This window comes from Lutra lutra, chromosome 13, assembly GCF_902655055.1.
Source record: "Lutra lutra chromosome 13, mLutLut1.2, whole genome shotgun sequence".
NCBI classification, from domain to species: domain Eukaryota; kingdom Metazoa; phylum Chordata; class Mammalia; order Carnivora; family Mustelidae; genus Lutra; species Lutra lutra.
Genome location: NC_062290.1, coordinates 12,063,521 through 12,088,810, shown reverse-complemented (window position 1 = coordinate 12,088,810; position 25,290 = coordinate 12,063,521). Strand labels below are relative to the sequence as shown.

At 43.3% G+C, this 25,290-nt stretch overlaps 1 protein-coding gene across 1 annotated transcript in view; it reads right to left on the bottom strand.

The window, feature by feature from the left end:
• MAMDC2 (MAM domain containing 2) overlaps positions 1 to 25,290 on the bottom strand; it is a 158,485-nt gene that overhangs the window by 12,234 nt on the left and 120,961 nt on the right. The window contains exons 10-11 of the mRNA XM_047700583.1: positions 18,043 to 18,136; positions 14,639 to 14,791 (exon numbers count right to left, since the gene is read on the bottom strand). Coding sequence (XP_047556539.1) covers positions 14,639 to 14,791; positions 18,043 to 18,136 — 247 coding nt within the window. The remainder of the gene's footprint in view (positions 1 to 14,638; positions 14,792 to 18,042; positions 18,137 to 25,290) is intronic.

Sequence of the window (25,290 nt, the reverse complement as noted above, 5' to 3'; positions counted from 1 at the left end):
TTTGGGCAGAACCACAGCTAAATGTGTCCGCCTAAAATTGCTTTTTATTATACCTTCTCAATGATTCTTAAAGCTTGTCATGAATGAGTTAGTGTTTAAGGGGGATGGAGTTTCAGTCTGGGGAAAGGGAAAGAACATAAAGACTCCTGGGGATGAATGGTGGTGACAGTCGCTCAACAGTGTGAATGGACTTTACCGGCCACTGAAATGCGCATTTGCTAATTATTAAGATGGTAAATGTTGTGTTATGTATATATCATCAATTTCTAACAGCAGCTTGCCATCGAAGCCTTCTCTATATAAGTAGGATCTGGCAATATCAGGAACTAGTGTGATAAGATAGACCAGAGAAGGATTGGAGGACACTGGAGATTTTGATAATCTGGAGCTAACTTCTCAGATGGTTACAGACTAGCTGGGTAGCCTTCTTACTTGTCTGGCTATCAACTACTACAATTTTTAAAAGAAAAGGACCATGGGGTGCCTGGGTGTCTCAGTCGGTGGCTCAGTTGATTAAGCATCTGCCTGAGTTTCAGGTCATGATCCCAGGGTCCCGAGATTGAGTTCCGCATTGGGTTCCCTGCTCAGTGGGGAGTCCGCTTCTCCCTCTCTCTCTGCCCCTCCCCCTGCTTGTGCACTCTCTCCCTCTCCCTCTCTCTCTCTAATAAATAAAATCTTAAAAAAAAAAAAAAGACAAGGACCAGAATTCAACTGCTAATAAATTTCAGCTGTATAACAAACACATTAAATATGTAATTTTGAGTTTTTTTGTCAGAGAGCATAATTTTATAAATACATGTCATTATTTGTATTTTAGTGCATCCTTCATATTTCTATCACACAAGAGGGAGTGTTCTTAGAAATAAAGACTCCGCCCTTAATTATCAGAAATCTGGAAGACTTATTGGAACATTGAACAATATCACAAAAGAAAAGGATGCTGTCCTCTCTGGAAGTCATGAAGAAACTGAAGAGTAGCTGCTTTTCTAGAAAGCAGCTGCAGGCAGGAGGGCCTGGAGGGCTTTTCATCTATTGGCTGGTAGACTCCGTGAGCTAGGAAATGTTACAGTTGAAGGCATTTTCTCACCTAACTCGATAGTTACCTATGTTTTTATCCCACCATCTCTGGGCCACAAAATCCCTGTAAACTCCAGGGCAACTAAAACTAATGTTTTGGAGGATTCTGAGAGCATGGTGGCACATAAATATTAATAAAATTCCAATAGGCAATAAAACCCTGCGAACTTTAAAACCTGTCTTTCCTGTCTTGTAAATAAGTAGCATCTGCGTCAGAAAAGACAAATCCTGCGGAGACCCTCCCTTCTCCAGGCGGGTCCAGAGTCATCTGTCACAAATGTCTGTATTATTTCATTAATGGAGGAGCCAAATCATACGGCGAGAGTTTTGGGTTATTTTCGTAGGAGCTACATGACTGACTTAATCTTTGGAAATATTTCCCAAACTTCAGTCATACAACAAATACCAACTTCATGATTTGATTTTGTCCGTCAACATACCTGCAGTATTATCCACTTAATATTCTTCAGCAAATAGTTTCCATTTTTATTACATAAATACATTTATTCGAATAGGAAACTTTGTATTAGCATGAAAACAGGAAAATAAGCTATATATCTGGGAAATAATGGGTTTGATGGACTGGTTAGGTATTTTTCCTATACATGGATATGAGTATCAAATTAAAAAATATTCATCCACATACCACTTAAATTACCCAGTGGCAGTTTGGAAAACATTGCTTTAAGGTCTGCCAAGTGTTCTGGTTACTTCTAAGTCATTGTACCCATAGTCATAGGCCATGATTTTCTATTTATAAAAGCACACATGATGATGCAGAACAATGAATCCAAGAAATCATCCCAGAGATGAACATGACATTTAATAAGAGTTTTACTAATTATAAAAATAACAGGGGTAACTTTAGTTCAGGTCATGATGCCAGGGTCCTGGGATGGAGCCCCGCATTGGGCTCCCTACTCAGGGGGAGTCCGCTCGTCTCTCTCCCTCTCCCTCTGCCCCTCCCTGCTGCTGGTGTGTGTACACACACAATCTCTCTTACAAATAAATAAAATATTTTTTTAAATTGTAAAAATAACAGTACGATTCATTTGAGTGGAGCTGATACACTATCAAAGCTTCTCACAACTATAATCTTAGTTGTGGTCATCATAGCAACCCTAAGAGATTAACAGGACATCTGCTGTTAACTTCATTTTACATCTGGGGAAACTGAGGTTCAGAGAACTTAGATGACCACACCCCAGCCTAAGCAGGCAACAAGTGGCAGAGTTGGCTCACTTTCATTGGTCTTTCTACTAGACGACACCACTAGATTTTGGAAAGATTTATTGCATTGCCAGATAGTGAATCAGGAACGACAGCTCCCTTGAAATTGCTGTGTATGATGGTGTACTGAGTCTAGTAAACACACAGTGAACCGGCATGTCCATCCAGACCTGTGGCTTTTGTGAGCTGCTCTTTTTATTTGATGGGCCTATATTTACTGCCTGTCCAATGCATTGTCTATAAACAGCTTTGTATGCTTTTCCTCTTCCTACTTTCTTCTTGTGTGTGTTCTTCCAAGTGTAAATGGATAGGCTTTAAGGATGGAAAGCAAAAAGGTAGAATGCATTCTGCAAGTACAGGTATAGCATCTGAAAGTCCCAGAATGCACTGCATTCAAAAAGGATTCTGTTGGGGCGCCTGGGTGGCTCAGTGGGTTAAGCCGCTGCCTTCAGCTCAGGTCATGATCTCAGGGTCCTAGGATCGAGTCCCGCATTGGGCTCTCTGCTCAGCAGGGAGCCTGCTTCCCCCCCCCCCCTCTCTCTCTCTCTCTGCCTGCCTCTCTGTCTACTTGTGATCTCTCTCTGTCAAATAAACAAATAAAATCTTTAAAAAAAGAAAAAAAAAAAAAAGGATTCTGTTGTCACCAACACCAAACCAACACTCTCCAGTCATTAAGGAGAAAGATACTACATTGCTGGCCCAGAGATTGAACCTATGATTTTACTCATGTACCAGTGAGGGAGTTCTGCCATTTTGCATACTGCCATTATTTTATTGCCTGTAATGTAAAAAGATGTAAAGAGAATATTGTTAGGACCTAAATGCAAAATAGCAATAAATCAACAAAGCAGGCAGGAGGAGAATTTTTTCGGACGTTATTCCATTATTGTTGAAGTTGTATATCTAAATCATAGACACGCTTGCTATTACTATCCTAAGGATCCCAGCAGATAATAATTAAAACTCCTCTGAGTGAGTTTCAGTGTTTTAATATTTAAAATGACCAGGTTGCCTTAGATGATCTATAGGATCCTACCTACCTCTAGCATCCTATAAATCAATGAACTGTTAATGATTTGTTAAGTCAGTTAAAGTTTTCTTACTCTTATTTCTTATTCTTTCTCTGCTGGAGAGAAATTCTGGTGATGTTCATCTAAGCAACATTACATTTGCTATAAAAATCACCTTTTAAAAATATGAGGTGATCATCAGGTGGTTTCCATGATAATTAAATAAAAGACATTTGGAGTACTTTCTTACTATGTTCGTTGTCTTCAATATTTACTACTCGGGGTTGAGAGTTATAAAGGGAAAAGAGTAGAGAATTATAGTCTCTCAGGCAGTTTATATCCAAAGATAGTATAAATGTAAATTTTAATATTCTTCTCCTACTACCCCTTCCTAAAGAACAGAACACCTTACAACAAGATAATCTCAGATACGGCAAGATCTTGGGTAGAAGAGGCAGAAGCATCAATTAAAGAATACAGTTTAAAGAGGCCAGAGACACAAAGATCTCATTCAAGTCACTATGATTGGTTGGCACAGAAAAGCAAATACCTTCAAATTTTGAGTATAATAATCACGTTCTTAAATGATGCCAAAAAATGAAATACTAGAGACATTCCCTTCTGGCTACGTGGAATAATTTATAGCAGACCTACACTCCTGCTGAGAAGATTTGGAAAACCAATGGATAACATCTCTATATTTTAGAAAACACCTGTTTAGGAGCTAGCAGAGGACTTCCCAAGCAGCAAACGTTCAAGGGGGCCAAGATCCTAGGAAAAGGAGGTCAGTAAAGTGAATTCAACATTCTCTGTTTCCCGGTGGGGCATCTGCCCCTTCAGTTCAGAAGCTTAGGAGAGAGCAGCTAACAGGAGGCAGAGAACTCAACAGCACTCGCTGGGTTGGGAAGATAATAACTGGAGTTCTGGGTTGCCAAGGCAGCCAGGGCTTTAGAGCCAAGTTTCGTGAGAAAAGAGAGGCACAGAAAAGTGAGCCCATCACCTGGCAATCTTCCCTTGAGTCATCGGCCAAATGCTTAAGCTGCAGAGGGCAAGGGCCAGGAAGCCAAACATAAAACAGAGTTTTCAGCAATCTTACCAGCTAAAGAGATAAAAATTAAAGGCTAGGACAACAGATTAAAGAGGAGGGTTCCCAAAAGAACCCTAGTGTATGCTCTCAGAGCATATTCCCCAGGTGTAGTGGAGAACAAGACATTGATCCAGCAAAGCAACACCCTCTCAAGTTAGCCCAGTTCTGATTGGACCGAGGTGACCTGTTCTACTCAAGTTGGCTACTTGAGAATAGATCGAATCCTCTCTGGAGAGAAAAACATCACCACCAAGGATTCCATAATTTTTCATTCCCAACATCCAGTATTCAATTAAAATGCCAAATATTTCAAGAAACTAGCCAAAGTATGTGTGTGTGGGGTGGGGGAGACAATAGAAACAGAACCGCAGGTGACCCAGCTATGGAGCTATTAGACTTTTTAGGAGTGCAGAATAACTCTTTGTAATAATTTAATAATATGAGCATTTAGTATTATGGCCAAGAACTAGATGATGAGATGAATTTCATCAAAGAATTTGAATCTGTTAAAGAGAAAGAAGTTGGGCAGGGGAGGGATGTGGAACTTTGAGAATGTCAGAGAAACGTCCTCTGAAAATGTGTTTCTCTATCAAAGCAATGGGAACACTGGCAAAACCAAAACAAAACAAAACGAAAAACAACCTGTCAAATCCACTTATTCCAAACTCTGGAAATTAACTAAAGGGATACAACAATCTAAGAGTGTTGATTCAAGAAAAATGACAATCCTTCAAAGAAAGGTGAGCTTTATATGTGCACTAATCCCATCTTCATCTCTCCCACTCTTAGGCAGACTTGAAAACCAAGAGCTTTACAAACAAGGTATCTGGAAAAAGCAGTAGCTTACAGCAATTCTGCAAAGGGCACAACTGGTTTGGAGCTACCCAAAACCCCATCCCCAGAAAAAATCATTATTTGACTTATTTGGCAAAGCACCAGAAAGTTCCATTCGCAGGGCTTCTCTTTATTTAATTTGACTGAAGTAGACCTGACCTTGGATGTAATTTGACTAAGGCAGACCACCTTCTCTCCAGAGCATTTGTCAAAAGCAATCAGTTGAACAAGTGTTTAACATTTCAGCCACCTGAGGTAGTATTAACTGAAACTAACAAAAGACTGACCAAACATTTTTAACGAAAAAGACTAGATCATAGGATATCTTTGGCGGGGGGGGGGGGGGGGGTCAGAGGCAGGGAGGGGCTTTGCAAAACACCAAAATATTTCTGGCAACCTCCATGGCTTCTCAAAGGTTCCCATAGGATCAAGCAGCCAGTTGGACACAGCCGTGGCCAACTTAATCAGGCATCCTCGTAGCAGCTCTCCCTCCTTCCTGGCTCTGCTACCTTTGCTCCACACTTCTGCTCCTTGGGACCACACCTCCAAAAATACAACCTGAATACAAACCTGTACCTTGGACTTCACCATCTTGGGAACCCTGGCTGACAGTGTGCTGTAGACCAGCCCAGCAGAATCATTTACAGTTCCCCGAAGCTGCCATGATACTTAGCAGTTTCACACTCAGCACGTGCCACTCCCTCGTTCTGAAATGCTACCTCATCCTGCCAGCCATTCTTCGTGGTGAGCTCTCAGTCACCCTTCAAGACACTCCCAAGGAGAGCTAGCTGCTTCTCTCTACGTGGATCCATATCTCTAGAATTTAACCCTTATTACTTTACTTATAATTTTGGAGCTATTGTTCGGTGCACAAGGCATGTAGAAGCTCAGAAAATGGGGAAGAAATCAAGGTCTCTGGATTTAGGACTGCTCCCAGTTCTAAGATGTTTCATCTTATAGACTTGTAGCTTGTGACACTGACAGCTGGAACAACTAAATGTGTTAAAGGGGACTTTATTTGCTTCAGTGTTTGAATGGGTGATGCTTGTCACCCATTGTGATCGGAGAGCCAACATATCCACTGGACTCCAGAGAAAGAAGCAGCTACCCTTTCAGGACTGAGGAAACGCAACAGGTGTGCAGGCTACAGTGCTCGAGTTCAACTGACAACATGGGATCGCTGACATCAGAAATAGCTCAGAGAAGAATTTACTTTCTGCTAGATGCTTTTCTATAGAGGTCTAAAAATACCATCAGTTTGAATATATTCTTTCCAACAGAAAATACCCCTCTTTGACTGAAAGGTGTTGGGGTGAGATCATGGTGCCATGTGAAGAATTGTGCCTTTCACATATAAGTTGTCACAGCTTTCCAGGTCGTCTGTGGTCTCTTAGTGTCACATAAGGCAGGGAAATTCCAGTGAGACAGTGTGGACAGAATATGGGCATTAGAGACTGGGGTCCTGAGATTCTGTCCCTACTCTATGTAAAACACTTAACTTCTCTGAGCTTTGGTTTTCTCATGTGAAAAATAGGCCATCCATTCACTTTACTTCCACTTACTTTGTGGTAAGGATGTGTTTATGGACCGAATGTTTGTGCCCCCCCCCCCAAATTTATATGTTGAAATCCTATCCCCCAATGTGATGGTATTAGGAGGTCAAGGCCCTTGGGAGCTGATTAGGTCATGAGGGGTGAACTCTGTTCAGTGGGATTAGTATCTTTTTAAAAGAGAGCCCAGAGAGAGCCCTTGCCCCTTTGGCCATGTGGGGACAGAGTGACAAGATGGCCTTCTATGAACCAGGAAGCAGGCTCTCACCAGACACCAAAGTTGTTGATGCGTTGGTCTTGGACTTCCCAGCCTCCAGAAGTGAGAGAAGGAAATGTTTGTTGTTTAAGCCATCTGGTCTGTAGCACTTTTGTTAAACCAGCTCATACTGACTAAGACAAGATATAAAGTTCCCAGCATAGTGCCTACGCATGGTAAATATTCCATAAATGATCTTTAGCTAACATTATTTCTCCAGTAAACCAACTCTTAAAGTAATTTTAAGAACAAAACCAAAACACCTTCAATCCAATTCTATATGTGTAGGTACGCTCAGCAAACTTCGCTGCCTCATCTGCACTACTACATTACTGTAGATTGTAGAATAAAATCGAACCTGTAAAAGATTTTCTTTTTTTTAAAGATTTTATTTATTTATTTGAGAGAGAGAGTATGAGAAGGGGGAGGGTCAGAGGGAGAAGCAGACTCCCTGCCAAGCAGGGAGCCCGATGCGGCACTCGATCCCAGGACTCCAGGATCATGACCTGAGCCGACGGCAGTCGCTTAACCAACTGAGCCACCCAGGCGCCCACCTGTAAAAGATTTTCTTTAGTTAGAAGACTGAAAGGCGCTTTGAGAACCTTTTAAAAATTTGCATCGAAACAGGTGAAATAAAGACTGAAGAAGAAGGCAGACCCTAGCAGCGATGTGCTGGGAAAAAAAAAAAATCAGAATTCTCTTGATTGTGCACCAGAGAATTTCATTTAACTTAAAAAGCATTTGCTGGGAGTGAATATTGGGCACACTAAGATGTTTTTGCATTGTGAGCGCCTGGGTGGCTCAGTGGGTTAAAGCCTCTGCCTTCAGCTTGGGTCATGATCCCAGGGTCCTGGGATGGAGCCCCACATCGGGGGTCTCTGCTCAGCAGGGAGCCTGCTTCCTCCTCTCTCTCTTCCTGCTTCTCTGCCTACTTGTGATCTCCATCTGTCAAAAAAATAAGTAAAATCTTTATAAAAAAAGGAGTTTTTGCGTTGTAATCTTTGCAGAACATCCAGACAGCTGAAACATCCTTCAACGTTTTCAGAGACAAAGCAAACACTATCATATCATTTTTCTTTGAACAAACCCACACCAAGTTAACTAATGCATGCCCCTCTAAACTGGGCAAAAGGCAAATAAAGGAGCAAACTTATGAGTCATTGAGTGTCCACTGAACGTGCTTCTGCTAGGTTGTCACAGATTTTGCGCAGAGGGAGTGGGGGTAGAATGTGGTATACACATTAAACAGACTCAGATTATCTCAGCAGAAGGACCTCAGCAGCAGGACAAAGGCCATTTTGTGTCTCCTCCTTCAGTGCTCAGCACTCTGAGCTAACCCCAGGGAGGGATTCTGTTATGTGTTGAATGGCACCCTTGTAAAATTCACACACTAAAGCCCTAACTTTGGTACTTCGGATTGCGGCTGTGGATGTGTCTGCAGACTGGACTTTTCAAGAGGTAATGAAGTTGAAATGGGGTTGTTCGGGTGGGTCCTAATCCAACAACAAGAGCTCAGGACACGGACAACAAGGGCCAATGGGCAACCATGTGAGGACACAGCCGGAAGGAGGGCATCTGCAAGCCCATCGGGGAAGCCTCAGAATGAAACCAACCCTCTCAACACCTTGAGCTTGGACTTCGAGCCTCTGTAAACATGAGAAAATAAATTTCTGTTGTTTAATGAAGCTGCCCAGGGGTATTTGGGGCATTTTAGTAAGGCAGCATCAGCAAGGCCATGCTGAGTCCAAGTACATGCCCCTAAGGTTATCTGCAATCCCGTGGGGAAGATAAAAGTGACAGACACATGGAAGGATTAGGTAAGTACCACTGTGCCGGCATGAGAGTGACAAGGGGGCAGTCACAGCCATGGCCACCAGTGAAAAGAGAGCCAAGGGAGGAGGAATCATGGAGACAAGGAAGGGAGGGGCAGGGACATCCTTGTTGAGTCCCTACTTCCCACAAACACTGTGGGAATGTCATCAGAGTTACTGGTCACTCTTCTCAAGTCTCTTTTGGTGGTTCTTCCTCTTCTGACTTCTGAACTTTGGAGTCTCCAAGGCTTATGCATTGGTCCACCTTGGGTCTACCAGGGCTCCCCTGGAGATCTCACCCAGTCACATGGTTTTAAATCCCATCCATATGCCAGAAACTTCCAGCTCAGCCCTCCTTCCTGGCCCTCCGACTGCCCACTCAATACCTCCCCTTGAATATCCATCAAGAACCTCAAATCTGACATATTTACGACTGAGCTCCTGATCTTCCCAACGAACCTCTCCATCCCATCTCCTCTATTGAGTTGTCAACAACTCACATTCCAGTTGCTCAGGTCAACAATCACTGAACTCATCCTTGACTCCTCTCCTGCTCTTCACTCACATTTCATCTATCAAGAGATTCTGCCGGCTCCACTTTCAAAACATTCCAGAATTTCACCCCTTCTGACCCTCTGGACCGATCCGCTGTCATTGGTACATCCACCCTCACTATAAATTCATCATCATCACCGTCGGTCCCCTGGATGCCTCACCAGATCCTCACGGGGCTCTCCAACCTCACTCTTGCCCCGTTTCCACTTCTAGTCTTTTCTCAGCAGAGCAGCGACAGTGATCCCCTCAAAACCAGGCCAGGTCACTTTCTCACTATGCTCAACATTCTCCAGCGTCTTCCCATTTCAGGGAAAGTAAAACCTGAGGTCTTTCTAACTAACGAGAAGGCCAAGTCCTGGCCGACGATTGTTTCTCTGACCTCATTGCTATTTGTGGGACACACTGGGCCTGCTTCCACTTAAGGGGCTTCCCACTGGAACACTCCCCCCAGATACACACTAGCATAGCTACCCCAGCTCTTTCCAGGTTACCTTCTCAAAGAGCTCAGCTGTGACTCTCCTATGTAGATAAGCTAACTCCACTCATATCCTCCTCCCAATTTCCAAGCTCCCCTGCCCTACTTTTTTTTCTCTATAGCTATTTTTACTTTTTAACATACTATACAATTTATAGCTAAGTGTAGTCTTTGTTGTCTGTCCCCACCTACTAGACTAGAATAGAATGGTGACATTTTTACTCCCTCTAGGGGCTAACCAGTTACCTTTTCGTAAGTTGGAGGGGACAGGCTGGAAGGGATGGGGTGGGGGCAAAGGGGAGCCCGACCAGAAATTTCTAACTTTTTGATTTTAATTAGTAATCCCTCCTGCTGTGGTTTCTGTTGTCAGTTTTTAATTTTTTTTTAATTGTGCTTTTTTTTTTTAACTTTTCCTTTTTACCTCTTGTGTTTATGTAGGGAATTTACAGGGAAATATGTACTTTATGGAATAAATTTTAAGAACTAAGATTTATTTTAAATAAAGTAACAGACCTTTAATCTTATACAGCTAAATTACTGATTATATATTTGCTGAGTTGACTTAAAGTTTCAGAAAATTGTATCAGCCGTTTTATTTTTTGACTGCAAAGCCTTCTTAAGAAAGTCTTTTTAACACACACACACACACACCAAGCCACGCCACGCCACACCACACCACACCACACCACACCACACCAGAATAGAAGCTCCGTGATGGCAAATGATCGCTTTGTCTGTTTTGTTCATCCGTGTTTCCCAAGCACTTAAAGTGGACTTGGCACATAGTAGACCTCAATGAATACTTGATGAGTGAAGGAAGGAGTGAATAATTGAGCATTAACTGAGCATTTATTCTATACCAGGTCACATCCTAAGTACATTTTGGATACTGTCTCAAATATGAATGATACGCACATAAATATCACCACAATCGGTGAGGTAGGTACTCATTATTCCACATATAGCTAAGGAAATGAGATTTAGAGAAATTCAAAGGTGAAACTAAGATTTGGACCCTAGCAGCAATCTCGTCCCAAACCTCTCAACCAGCCTATAAAGCAGTAGGGAGGCATGGAGCTATAATTATTCTCATTTTCGAGATGACAAATGAAACTGAGAGATTTGACATAACTTTCTCACGGTTTCATAGCCAGTGAGTGGGGTATGAGTCCAAAGTTCACTGGTCTGTTGTACCTCCTGGAGTGTGGTGACCCTCCTTGCCCTTTCCAAAGACCCCTTCCCTCCACTGCTTACTATTTTTGCTTTGCCTTCTCGTCCATGTCCAAGACATTCCACGGCCTGTTGCCCTGAACATTCCCCTGTGGCAATACCACAGCATAGCTCTCTTTGAGAGTATCTCTTCTCAGATCTGCTACCACTAGCCTTCTTGGTGTCTCTGGGAAAAGGAAGAAAAACTATCAACCCTCCTCCCAACCAAGATAAAAGCACACAGATACCACATCATGGCTACAGTGGCTCCAATTCAAGCTGATTCGTTCTTGACCTTTCTCTACTCCTCTTGTAATAAAAAGATACCTTCCCACTATCCCGTTTTCTAGGGGTTTCGTTAAATAAATGGCTAGTTTTTTTTTTTAGATTTTATTTATTTATTTATTTATTTGTCAGAAAGAGAGAGAGAGAGAGAGCGAGCGAGATCACAAGCAGGCAGAGTGGAGAGAGAAGCAACTCCCCGCCGAGCAAGGAGCCCGACGCGGGGCTCGATCCCAGGACCCTGGGATCATGACCTGAGCCGAAGGCAGTGGCTTAACCGACTAAGCCACTCAGGCATCCCACGGCTAGTTATTCATATGTGTCAGGGAGGACTTATATTCATTTACTCATTCTAAAGGCATTTTTTAGCATATGTGGTATATGAGGTACAAGATTAAGCCCTATGGGGATTCAAAAACAAGGTTGAGGGGCGCCTGGGTGGCTCAGTGGGTTAAGCCTCTGCCTTCGGCTCAGGTCATGATCTCAGGGTCCTGGGATGGAGCCCCAAATCGGGCTCTCTGCTTGGCAGGGAGCCTGCTTCCTCCTCTCTCTCTCTCTGCTTGCCTCTCTGCCTACTTGTGGTCTCTCTCTCTGTCAACTAAATAAATAAAATCTTTAAAACAAAAACAAAAAATCAAGGTTGGCAGTACCTTGCCCTTAAGACATTGTTGGTCAGAGCCATTGAGACTCAGTTTTGTGTTTTCATTTGAGTTATCTCTTTCTACTCGATTTAATGTTGAAAAACCTGCAGCTGCTACAGTGGTCTTGCTACCATGAGATGAAAGCCTACCTAAGACTGGAGACAACCAAGAAAACCAAACAGAGCAGAGGGTTGGACAAGGAGAGGAACTGGCTCCTGATCGCACAGTTTCGTCTTCTGCATCAAGTTGTTCCTAAAGCTTATCATATGGTTTCACTTATTTGTGGAGCATTACAAATAGCATGGAGGACAAGGGGAGATGGAGAGGAGAAGGGAGTTGAGGGAAATTGGAAGGGGAGGTGAACCATGAGAGACTATGGACTCTGAAAAACGATCTGAGAATTTTGAAGGGGTGGGGGGTGGGAGGTTGGGGGCACCAGGTGGTGGGTATGGTAGAGGGCACGGATTGCATGGAGCACTGGGTGTGGTGCAAAAATAATGAATACTGTTATGCTGAAAAAATAAAAAATTAATTAAAAAAAAAAAAGTTGTTCCTAAAGCTAGCCCTAAGTGGATTTTGCCTGCGACAAAGGGCAATAAACTATTCCCAACCAAAACATTACTAACACACAAGTCTTTGGATTATCTTTTTAAACCCCTGGTCTTCCAGAGACAGCCTCACAGACTCTAAGAGCCCCCTTAAAATCTTCTTCTCCGTGCTGGAAGTGCCTATCTGTTCTACTGGACCAATGCTGAATCTCTAAAACATCCTGTCTTATGGAAGCAACACTGTCCCAGCATCAGCCAGCTAAAGCAGTAAGACAGAATGGAAGGTCAGGGGTAGGACCAGCCTGCACAACCTCTTCTTAGTCAGGCAAGAGTGCATTAGCACACGAGGCCAAATGGACACTCACTGGGAAGGTGGCTGGAACCAAGAGCTCTTGAAGGGACCAGAGCCAAAACCGACAGGTGGAACCCCAGTGGAGAATCTATGTGGGTTTTACCTTGTAGAGCAAGCGCTAGGGAATGAACAGGTGGTCAGAGGAGATTAGCCAGGAAGTACACTGCCAGAAACGGCAAGACGCAGTGTTTCCCCAAAGAGCCAGTATTCAGGTATCTGTTAGGACAGAGGACAGTCAACAGCCAAGACAGAATCTGAAACAGCACCAACTATTTTAAAAGCTATTTTCTTTCACTCTCTCTCCCACTTATCCTATTAAAGATCACAAAGTGAGGGGCAGAGGAGGAAGTAAAACAAAGAAAACTAAAGAACTTTCTTTCCTTTTATCATCCCCAAACTATGAGTCAGGCCCAAACTGAGGGAAACAGAGGTGATTCATTCGAATGTGAAATGGAAGATTTGGATTTGGATTGGATTTGGTAACACACATAAATACGTAACTGCTCTCATACCTCGACAGGACTGCGAAGCTATGGGGTCTGCCAAGGCATGGGGAAGGGAAGATGCTTTAGGATCCATGTGAAGAAAGCATCCAAAGAAAGAATAAAGCTGTTCCTGAGTGCACCCCACCCCAAGTTTAGCCACGTCCCAAACAGGTTACATGGTAGGTTGCTGTCTGGAGTTACTCCACAGGCTTATCTTGAGGTAGGTCACAGGAAACAGCAGTAGCTAACTCACCTTTGCATGTATGTATGTACGTATTTTTAAAGATTTATGTATTTATTTTAGAGAGAGACAGCACGTGAGTGGGAGTGGGGGGGCACAGAGGGAGAGACAGAGAGAAGCAGACTCCCTGCTGAGCGTGGAGCCCAACCTGGGACCCGAGATCAGGACCTGAACTGAAATCCAGAATCCAGTGCTCAGCTGACTGAGCCACCCGGATGTCCTCACCGCTGTGTTTACCATCATAACGGCCTCTCTGTTAGGAGCCTCGAGGACTTATCTCTTCAGGCTTACTATCAGGGCAAGTTCTGCTTCCCCGGACCAAGCAGCGTGCTTGCATCCAATGGATACGCCAAGAGAAATGAAGAGTGTCGGAGAGAAAGGTCTATTCTGAGTGGAGTATCTGATCCCTGACGTTGTTTACAACGGCTGCACGTGGTGATAGTAAATCAACGTTTAGTCTATTACATTGTACTTTATGTATTTTCTACAGAAAATGCACCCTCTTCTTATACCCTTGGGCGGTGTGCTTTACCTCTTTATCCTGAGGACACGGTGAATCAGGTTTTTCATCTTTGCTGCAGCTGCTAGAAAATGTAGAGTCGCGCTCGCCTGCTAATGTTTTCTCCCATGTCCGCCAGCACATTTTTCCATACGAAGCCTCAGTCCTGGCTCCAGCTTCGATCACGACATTTTTTTCCCTTCGCACTGTCCCTCTGTCTTTTATTTTTAAACCCACTTCTGATTAAATTATTTCTGTGTGCCTCTCTTCGTAAGCCCATTTAAATCGTCTTTGCTCAGGACACGCAAGCAGTGTATACACAGAAAGAACGATCGTCCGTGCACACATTTCATGATCGCTCCCAGGTGTGTAGAATCGCCTGTGTCGTTCCTCCTAGACACAGGACACACATCGGCACCTCTCAACATGCAGGAAATGACCTCTAGAATGCTAGGTCGGGCTTCCTTGGCAAACAGCACCACGTGACGTAACTCACCTACCCCAGTAGTGTGATCTCCCTTGGGCCCCGTGTAGGAGGTGGGCGTCTCTCCCCTCCGCCTGTGCCAGCTGCTCCGGTTTCTTCTCTCCTGAGTAAATGCACATTCATCTTGCTCGAAAGTACACTCTCCAGGGGGAGGGAGAAGCCTCTCTGCGGGGAGACAGCAGGGGTCATTACTGAGGCTCCTTCAGTGAATATGCGGCCCGTGGCTCCCAGGAAGCCCATTCTGCATGTGGGCATGTCACCCGGCCACACACCAGGGTGTCCGGAGAGGCAGCCCCCCCACACCGGCCGCCCACCTACGCCAGGCTCTTGCCTCCAGCCAGGGCCTGGACTGGACCGCGGGTCCTGCTCGGAGGCAGGGCACCATCAGACATCTAGATTCAGAAGAGTTGGGACAACTCTGAGAAAGAAACTTCCTCTGACTGGCCAATTTATTTGTCTGAATGAGCTTACAAGGCTCTGAGAGCTGGAGGGAAATTGTCTTCATGGAAATATGGAAAATAAGAAAATTGCCTAATATAGGAGGTTTCTTCAGAAATCCAGGGTGAATGAAGGGAATCCTTAGAACAACTCTAGAGCTGCTTCGGGGGAGGTAGGGAAGGTAAGAAAGCTAAACGTGCTTCTGGAGACACAGTTTGATGTGTGTGGAGGACGCATGTCATGACTGGCTTTTTCTGGCCTCCGTATTTTTTTTTTTTTAAAGATTTTATTTATTTATTTGACAGAGAGAGAGAGGGTGTAAGCAGGGAGAGCAGCAAAGAGAGAGGGAGAAGCAGGCTCCCCACCGAGCAGGGAACCGGATGTGGGGCTCAATCACAGGATCCTGGGATCATGACCTGAGCTGAAGGCAGATGCTCAACCAACTGAGCCACCCAGGCGCCCACATGTGCTTCCATATTCTTGTCTACCTCACAGGACTGTATTCAATGAGATCATGCACGTAAAGTATTTAGAACATGAAGTTCTCAATAAATATTAGCTAAACAAATATTAGGTCTTAGTGTTTTGCCAGCTGGAGCCTTATTTTCCATTTCCAAAAACAAATATTTATGTCTTCAGATGCCATCTTCAATAAATTTGATGATGATGATTTTTTAAGAGATTTTATTTATTTATTTGACAGAGAGATCACAAGTAGGCGGAGAGGCAGGCAGAGAAAAAGGGGGAAGCAGGCTCCCTGCTGAGCAGAGAGCCCGATGTGGGGCTCGATCCCAGGACCCTGAGACCATGACCTGAGTCGAAGGCAGAGGCTTTAACCCACTGAGCCACCCAGGAGCCCCAATTCTTAATATTAGAAAGGTGCCACCTCCCACTTACTGGAAACTTCTTTGCCTAAATTTGGTTGTGTGGGAGGCCATGATAAGGCTTGAGATGAGAACCAAACCAGGCCCTGACTTGTGCCTCCTTTAAAGGCTGAAGAGCCGAACAAAAGGCTTAGGTCGATAAAGTCGAGTAGCACTGAGAAAGGGTCTGTGCTATGTGTTGCGCGACTTCCTACACGTTTGCTAGTCAGATAGAGATGATTTGGTCGGGGTCAGAAATTCTTGGCTGGTCCTTGCTGTCCTTGCACGGGCTATAGACTACACCACTGTAAGACTGTGCTGTGCTTACATAAACTATGTCTTGAATGGCCTTGAAGTCAGTACATCTGGCACTAGAGGGTCTGCTATTGGTGCTTGGGAAATAGATAATGGGAAAGCTTGAAGGATTTTCTGTGCATGTTACAAACTCTTCAGTAATCAGCTAAAAATAGATACTTTCTTATGATTGTTTCTGTTAGCTATATAATGCCTTGCTGCCTTGAATAAAATTGACACTATTGGACATGCTCCTTGGTGCTCCTCCTGCCCCCATCTCTGTCTCTTAATTTCTTTTCAGCATCCTCTTACCCTCTCGACCCTGGTCGATTTGTCACGCCGGCTGCGACATGGTTGTGCCTTCACACCCAGATTCTTAGCAAATTTCTCTAACACATAGCCTGTTTTTTTTCCATCTCTTTCATAATAATGATTTTACTTCATTTCATTTCACATACGGTACAAGCCAATGAAGCCTCATTCCCTCTCCTATGCCTCACGTGTAGATTCTTGTTTTCTCTTTGTGTTGTCCTTGCAGTGCATCACAAATCAAGGGACTAAAACAAACTATCTTTTCAATAAATAAACAAGGAGATTCTCTTCTAGTGCCACATGGATTCCACAGTTTGCCTGTTTGTTAAAGAAAGAGATACCCTGTGGGGCGCCTGGGTGGCTCAGTGGGTTAAGCCTCTGCCTTCGGCTCAGGTCATGATCTCAGGGTCCTGGGATCGAGCCCCGTATCGGGCTCTCTGCTCAGCGGGGAGCCTGCTTCCCCCCTTCTCTCTCTCTGCCCGCCTCTCTGCCTACTTGTGATCTCTATCAAATAAAAATAAATAAAACATTAAAAAAAAAAAAAAAAAGAAAGAGATACCCTGTGGTTTCAGATGCAGTGGTAATTAGTAGAGACAGGGACCAATGATCCGGATTGAGGTATGTACCATTTTCTCATAAGAAATAATGTCCACAGCGCCTGGGTGGCTCAGCGGGTTAACCCTCTGCCTTCGGCTCAGGTCATGATCTCAGGGTCCTGGGATCGAGCCCCGCATAGGGCTCTCTGCTCAGTGGGGAACCTGCTTCCTCCTCTCTGCCTGCCTCTCTGACTACTTATGATCTCTCTCTCTCTGTCAAATAAATAAATAAAATCTTAAAAAAAAAAAAAGAAAGAATGTCCAACACATAGCCACCATCTTGGTTTTGTCACTATCATCAATGCTTGGTCCACTTTCCACTGTCCTTTAATTCACTTGGAAAATATTTATTTTATTATCATTTAAATATTACATGTTTACAGGCTCCACACTGGGCATGGAGCTTGCTTAAGATTCTCTCTCTCCCTCGGCCCCTCCCTGACTCTCTAAAAAAGAGAGAAAAAAAAGAAAAATGACGTGTCTAGTGTAATGTCTGTATAATAATGATTTCATCACTATTACTGGAAAATCTGCCTTCATGTAAGACCCATTAAAAATAACTAACAGTAACTTCAATAGAAGGTGATTTTTTTTAAACACACCGCTTTGTGCTGGGTCCTAGGCTGGGGAATTCGCAGGTATTGTCCCCACTATTCAAGCACGTATTACCATTACTACCTCTCTTGCAGATGACGATACAAGTCATACGCACACTGTCACACTGTGCATAAAAAATCATCATTTCTAAATTCCAAAACTTACTACACAGATCTGGAGAGGGGGCACTTCTGGCCAGAAAAACAAAACTAAGAGGCCAGCCCAGATTCAATGTATTGGGTGTGATCTTAGAGAAACAGGGTATGCTGGCATAGGTTCGGGAAACAAAGAGAGCTTAAATCCCGAACCGTCTTACCTGGAGATGAGCAGCTTCCCAATTCTATTGTAATGTCGTCCAAGGCAACCAGGCCACAGTCCCAAAAACTTTTGCATAGGCTCATGAAAACCACCTGTAAATCAGAAAAATAAAACCACGAATTTGGTTTCCTGTGCATTAGAAATTCTTACACTCTGGGATTTACTCAGCCCAAAGCATGCATAAGCAAATTACAGAGGCCTCTCTTCCTCGTCCACATGAACTACAGGTCACATGGCAGGAGTGATGGCTAAGCTTTTACACAGGACCCTGAAATCACTGCCATTCTTTTTTTTAAGCAGACTTAAGCTCATAATGATAGGCTGTGTATATTAATGCCGGAATCAGCTCACATTCTTTTGAGAGTTGAAGGAGGAAAACAAGAGGTTAACCAGATGGCAGAGGAAAACCTCTCAAGTTTTAAATGTTTTCCCCAGATAATCCACAACGTGCATGGAGAGCTGACAGTATTCCAGGCATTTTTACAAACATTTCCAGTACAAACAGTATTGATTTTTTAGAAATGAATTTCTGGCTCTGTGCTTAGTTCATATTGTTAACAAAGTCCCCGTCATTTGCCATCTGGAGACTTATGTTCCATTTCCAAAGAGAAGATATATGTCCCTAGACCGTATCACTAATAAAAGCCCTAAATGCCATTCTTTTATCAGGCCAAACATTTTGACTCTTCTCTGTGAAACAAAACCAGATCCATACCACCAATTAAATTCATTGCACCGGAGAAAGGTGGATGAGGGGGAGGGAAGTTTTGCATTTCTTTGCATCAGACCTGTTTTAAAGTCTCCTTCTCATAGACAGGATGAGCAAAGAGTACTTTTCCAAACATTTGTACTAGATTTTCACTGTACTTTGTGTTGTTGTTTTTTTTAAAATATTATTTATTTATTTGAGAGACACAGAGAGAGCCACAAGCAAGGGGAGGAGCAAAGAAGCAGACTCCCCACTACGCAGGGAGCCCGAGGCGGGACTCCATCTCAGGACCCTGGGATCATGACTTGAGCCCAAGGCAGAAACTTAACCCACTGAGCCACCCAGGCGCCCCTGCTTTGTGGTTTATCATGTGTAGCCTGACGTGTAATGAATATGAAGTCACTTAGTCCATGTGCAATCCCTCAAATACAAATCTTAATCCAAACAAAAACAGAGATAGAACAGAAACTAAGACTAAAGTTGGGAATAATGAGATCATTTGATTTTTTTGGATTCTAATATTATGTTGTGTCTTCAACTTATCTGTGTTATCAGCAGGAACTCTTTGCTCTCTGAGGATCAGAACCATTAGCATACACAATTTATTTCAAAATTTTAAAATGACGTGACAGCTTACCACCATGCAAAGTATAAAATGTCTTTAGCTAATATCTTCAGAATAATTACTAAGAATAAGATGTGTAAAAGTTCACTTGGACTGTATTTAGATTGCTTTAAATTAGGAAAAGGCTAGTTTAGAGATGTAACAATATAGAAAGAACTATGTATATACTTACAAGGGACAAGATAAAAGAGGGTGTTTTGTTTTGTCTCTGTTAATTTTCTCATCCTTATAGATTCTAGAGATCATCTGCAGGGTTTCCTACTTGCAGGATTTTTTGCAGGATTTTTGCCTGGGAGCCTGGGAACTTATTCCCCATTTGTAAACCCAAATGTCTATGTCATCAGCCCTAAATGCAGTTATATTTTATCAGCAATGTCTATTGTTATGAGGGAAAGAATAGTAATCTGTGTCCTAATTTATTGAATAAATGGTGCCGCAGAGAGAATAAGTCCTGGCTTTCTTGCCTTTTGGCAATTTTCAAGTCTATTTTTCACCTGAATGGTGAAAAAGTAGTTTTTTCAAAATGAATCTGGGATGCCGAAATGATTCGCCACATAAACCATTACCTACATAAGACTCAATCATGTGGCAAGCAGACAGATTCTAAAAAGGAGAAACAGCAATGTGCTCTCATATGTTTACTTCAGCATTATTTTATGATGACCGTAAAACCAAACAAGCAAACAAATAAGGCAGCGATCCAACAAATGAAACAATCCCAAAACACAAAGATACAGGAGATGAATAAACTATGGTATAGCAAGCTAAGAAATAGGCAAACATTAACCCTGACAGCTTGTGAATATTATTAAGTAGTATGAAAGCCTATCTCTCTCATAATGTTAAGTGGAGAAAAAAACTGATTATAATAGATAAAGTTAAAATTAAACAAACTACGGTAAATCACACTGAACTCATCTAAAAGTACCTAGAAGAAAAAAAAAAACCTTGAAAATTTACCAAATATAGAACAATTACGTTAGGCTCATAAAATTATGAGTATTAAACAGAATTCCTCCTTATTTTCCGACCATCCTTTAATTTTGTTATATTTATAATGGAGAAAAATAAAAGAAAAAGGAATCAGGACCTCTATAATTAAGATATGGAATGAGCTAGTGTTTCCTGGATTGGTATCGTTTATTAGCAGCCACGAGGACATCTGGCTATTTAGATTAAAATTAAGTAAAAATCAAAAATTCATGTCTTCAGGCACACTGGCCACATTTCAAGTGCTCAGTAGTCACACACAGCTAGTGGTCAAGCAAACGAGACCCAGCAGATACATAACGTTTCCTCATTGCAGAAATTCCAACGGATAGAACTTCCCGGCTCGTTTTGAGGATTCCGAACAATCTGTGAACGGCCACAGTGGGTTAGGTGAAACGCTAAAGCTGCTTTGGACAAGGGCGGCCCACTAGGTAGCTCCTAGCTTAGAACTCTTTCTGCACTTAGAATTCTCGCCAGACCACACGCTGTTCCGTCTTGTGAGAGATCCACGGGCAGTCAGCTATGAGCTGACATTCAAACTATGGTCTCAAACCCCAGATCGGTTTGGCACTTGCCTACTAGCGTTCCAACACACAAAAGAAACATGACAAGATCAGCTTGTTTGGTGGAACACACAAGATTTTCCACTGTGCTATTAATAATGCTGATAATATCAGTTCCTATTCTGGGGCCACCATCTTACATTTTGAGAGCTCCTTGAAGTGGAAAGGTTATTCTAGGGTAGTTAGGACAGGGCCAGCTAATGACCAAGACTGGTTGAGACAGGGAAAAGGGAAAGCCAGACTTCATGGTCTGTTCTTCAGAACTCGGTCCCTAGGTCCAGTTAAGAATGTAACAAGAAGGGGCCCCTGGGTGGCTCAGTGGGTTAGGCCTCTACCTTCGGCTCAGGTCGTGATCTCAGGGTCCTGGGATCAAGTCCCGCATCGGGCTCTCTGCTCAGCGGAGAGCCTGCTTCCTCCTCTATCTCTCTCTCTGCCTACCTCTCTGCCTACTTGTGATCTCTCTGTGAAATAAATAAAATCTTAAAAAAAAAAAATGTAACAAGAAGGGAACTGGTCATAGTCTAAATTCTTGAGGGATTAACCTCTTGCTTGTTTGTAAATCTTTTTAAAAAGAGTGTTTATTTCATTTTAGGCAGTGTTTCAAAGCCAGTGGAATACCTCTAGGGGTTGGAAAAAAATTCCTAGGCCACTGAATATATACTTAACTTCCTACAATGCACCACAGAGTCCTCCGCAACCGACGGTTACCAATAACAATACTGAAATACCGAAGGGTCCATAGTGCTGAGATCAGAGATAGATGAGCACACACAATGTCTCTTTTAAGTAGGACCCACAGTTAAATCATATTGTTGATCCTGACTTGACTGTATTTAAAATTACTTGTTTGCACATCTGTTTGTATAGCTCTCCCATTAGTGCCCATTTGTGTTTCCAAAGTGAGTCTACATAGGGTTCCTTAGCAATGAATGCTCTCTAGTGAGACAAAAACTGTAAAGTGTCACCAGCACCTAAGGACTGAGACCTTTAATACACTGAAACAGTGTGATTTATAAAAATCTCACTTGCCCCTAAGTTCTAGGAGATTTGCACTAAGTCAGGAGCACCTGTCTAAGGGAGGTACTATTGCACTGTGTCCCTCATCATCTCCCTCTCAAACAGACCAATATATACTCTCTGAGGCATTGCAGGACGTCAGACAGCAACCCTGGTCTCTACCCACTGGATAACAACATCACCCCCAAGTCGAGACGATCAAAAATACATCGAGACATGGCCAAATGTCCCTTGGTTGGGGGAGCAAAATTACCTCTGGCTGAGAACCACTGGGGTGTGGTAGAACACTGTGGTGTGAATGACAAAACCTCCCTTTTTCTCCCGCGTCAGAACAGGACAGTTGTTGTGGGTTTAAGAGCAGACTAGATGGAGTTAGTTTTCTCTGCCTTTGTATGTCACCAGGTGGTGGTTCTAACAACCTCAAGACCTGGAAACAGAAGGCAGAGGAGCCAAGAGACAAGAAAGATGGACAAAGACTGGAGCTAAACAATCATCCCCGAGATTATCAAGGCTTGACTGTTCCGACTTCCCGCTTTCCTACAAATTGTCAAAGGGCCATAGAATTTTTTCTTTGTTTACATTTTTCTCCTTTTCCAAAAAGGATGATCGACTCCTTCAAAACAACATAATAATGGGCAGCAGATTGTAAAAAATAACTGAGCACGCTTTCCTCATTGCATGTACTTTTAATTGGCTCTACAGTTATTTTGGGGGGTAGGAGGGGCGGTAGGGTGGGGAGAGGGACTGTGTGGGAATTCAGCCACAAGGCTGTGTTCATCAGAGGGCGAGCCTATCCCTAGGCTTTTATTTTATTTTTTTTTAAAGATTTTATTTATTTATTTGACAGAGAGAGATCACAAGTAGGCAGAGAGGCAGGTAGAGAGAGGGGGAATCAGGCTCCCCACTGAGCAGAGAGCCCGATGTGGGGCTCGATCCCAGGATCCTGGGATCATGACCTGAGCCGAAGGCAGAGGCTTTAGCCCACTGAGCCACCCAGGCGCCCCCCCCAGGCTTTTAAAAGTCCACAAAAGTTCCTGGTGAAAGCACCCAGGAAGTGAAAAGTAAATAAATAAGTAAGTCGGAAACTTATTTTCCCAAACCAGATCAGGTTAAATCTTGAAAGGGACTGGGGTCACTGATTTCAAGTTTATGAAGTGTCATCATTTAAGGACTTCCCAACTTTGCTGAGGGGAGGAAATAAAGCTTTCTGGAGAACTGTGGACTCTATCACCACAAATCCTTGTTGAGCAGTTAAAAAGGATTATTTGTATTAAACAGCTAAACCCTGGCTGAATTAACTGGGTTTCCACGGTCCTGTAAAGGAGTCTTTGTGGCCTGCTCAGGAGACATAGTTGGCCAGATTGCTGGCTTAACCCACCACTTACTTCACTCATTGAACAGCCCCGGCTGGGCCTATAATAAGTATGTGAATGATAGTTTCCAGAAACAGCCTTCTATCTTCACACAGAAGCATTTCAGCCCTATGCCAACAATACTATAAATGACCCGTGTTCACAAAACAAACCTAGCTAGGTTCGGGTTACCAGCGGTGAACCTTGACGATTTACCAGAGTGTCTGATTTTGAGTTAAATTTAACTTTTCTTTTGCTGAGGTTGAACTGCTTTGCAATCATGTGGGCACATAAATTTGGGTATGGTGACTCCAGAGTTGTGGAATAATTATTCATAAAATTACTATAAACCCGTCACTGAAGTCCCAGAGCCCTTCATTACAGGGCTATGAGCACAATGGCAGGATATTCCCTTTACCGCCGTCGGATTCATCTCCCTGCTTGACAACGAGCTGTAACAGAATTCTAAACATAACAGAACCATAAAGCGAAACAAAACAAAAACTCCAACATGAAGACACTTGGCGAAAGGGTTGAAATCTTCACAAACCCCCAGAGACAGGCTGAGAGGAGTTTCCTCTAGAGAAACGAGTGCGGGACTAGCATTTTTAGAATCCCAGCCGTGTTTTGAGAAATAGTTGCTGAATGGTGGCAGCATGCCTCCTGCAGACACTATATTTGGTCTTCAGATCCCACAAGGGGCCGGATGACCATGTGTTTTTAAATAAGTCTTTAGCTGACCAACACTTTTTTTTTTTTCTTCTTAAAAGACCCATCTGTTTTGTTTTTCCTTTTTCAAAAGACCCATCTGATTTAACTCAACTCTTGGCTGTGACAAGCAACAAAGACTGAGCAGCTTCCAGCTTCTCCCTCCCTGAGCCCATCCGCTCCCGGGAATCTTCCATTCTGGGCTGGAGGGTGGGCTCCAGGAGGCCTGCGGATAAACAGCAGGACTTTTTCATTGCTATTTCTGTGGTAAATACTCAGATCTCTCGACTCACTGGTTTCAGAAATCTGCACTATTTTGGGATCTTTTGGTCCCTGGAAAGAGAAGAGAGACTCTGGGAGAGACCTCAGAATCGGTTACTTTGTAGAATCCGGGAAGGCCCAGAGACCCTGTGGTATCGACTCAAGTGCACTCCAGGGCCAGCTGCAGAGCCAGGCAAGAGACATCACGCTCCAAATCCTCGACAGAGCACGTTTCGTTATATAGACCCGCCTCTTTTCTCCCTTTGGCTGTGGGTATTTAAAATGGGATTCTGAATCATTCTGCTGTATACCTGAAACCAGTATAATGCTATCTGTCAATTATACCTCAGTTTAAAAAAAATAACCCTGAAAGGTATGATTTTGAAACTCCTTAGTTCAGAGCAATGGACCCAAAATGTCCTTGACCTCCTTTTACAACCAGCTTCCTGACATTCTTGCCCTATGTCTATTTATAAGGACTTTTTGGTAACCTGGCATGAGAACCCGAATCCTACATGAATTGTGGCTACATTTAAAAGCTGGCGAGCATGGAACCAGCCAGTATCCTCTCCTGCCCACCTTCCCTCACCTCAGCGACGATCTTCTTTGCCTTAGCTGGTGACCCTGCATCCACGTAGGCCCGCAGGAAAGAATGTTCTCAACTCCCCACAGCCACACCTCCCACCTTAATTTTCATCTGCACCTGTTCTCACTCCCTTTCCTTTTGTTTTGGGAGCAAGATCTGTCTGACTCCTAAGTTCCTGAGTCTTCCCACTGCAGGACACAATGCCTAATCGACACAATTAATACGGAGGATCCAAATGGAAAATGTGAGAAGGCTCTGGAAAAACGAACATTAAACAAAGATAAGGTAGTGATACTAAAAATGATTTTTAGGGGCGCCTGGGTGGCTCAGTCAGTTAAGTATCTGCCTTTTGGCTCAGGTCATGATCCCCGGGGTCCTGGGATGGAGTCTTGCATCTGGGTCTCTGCTCAGCGGGGAGTCTGCTTCTCCCTCTCC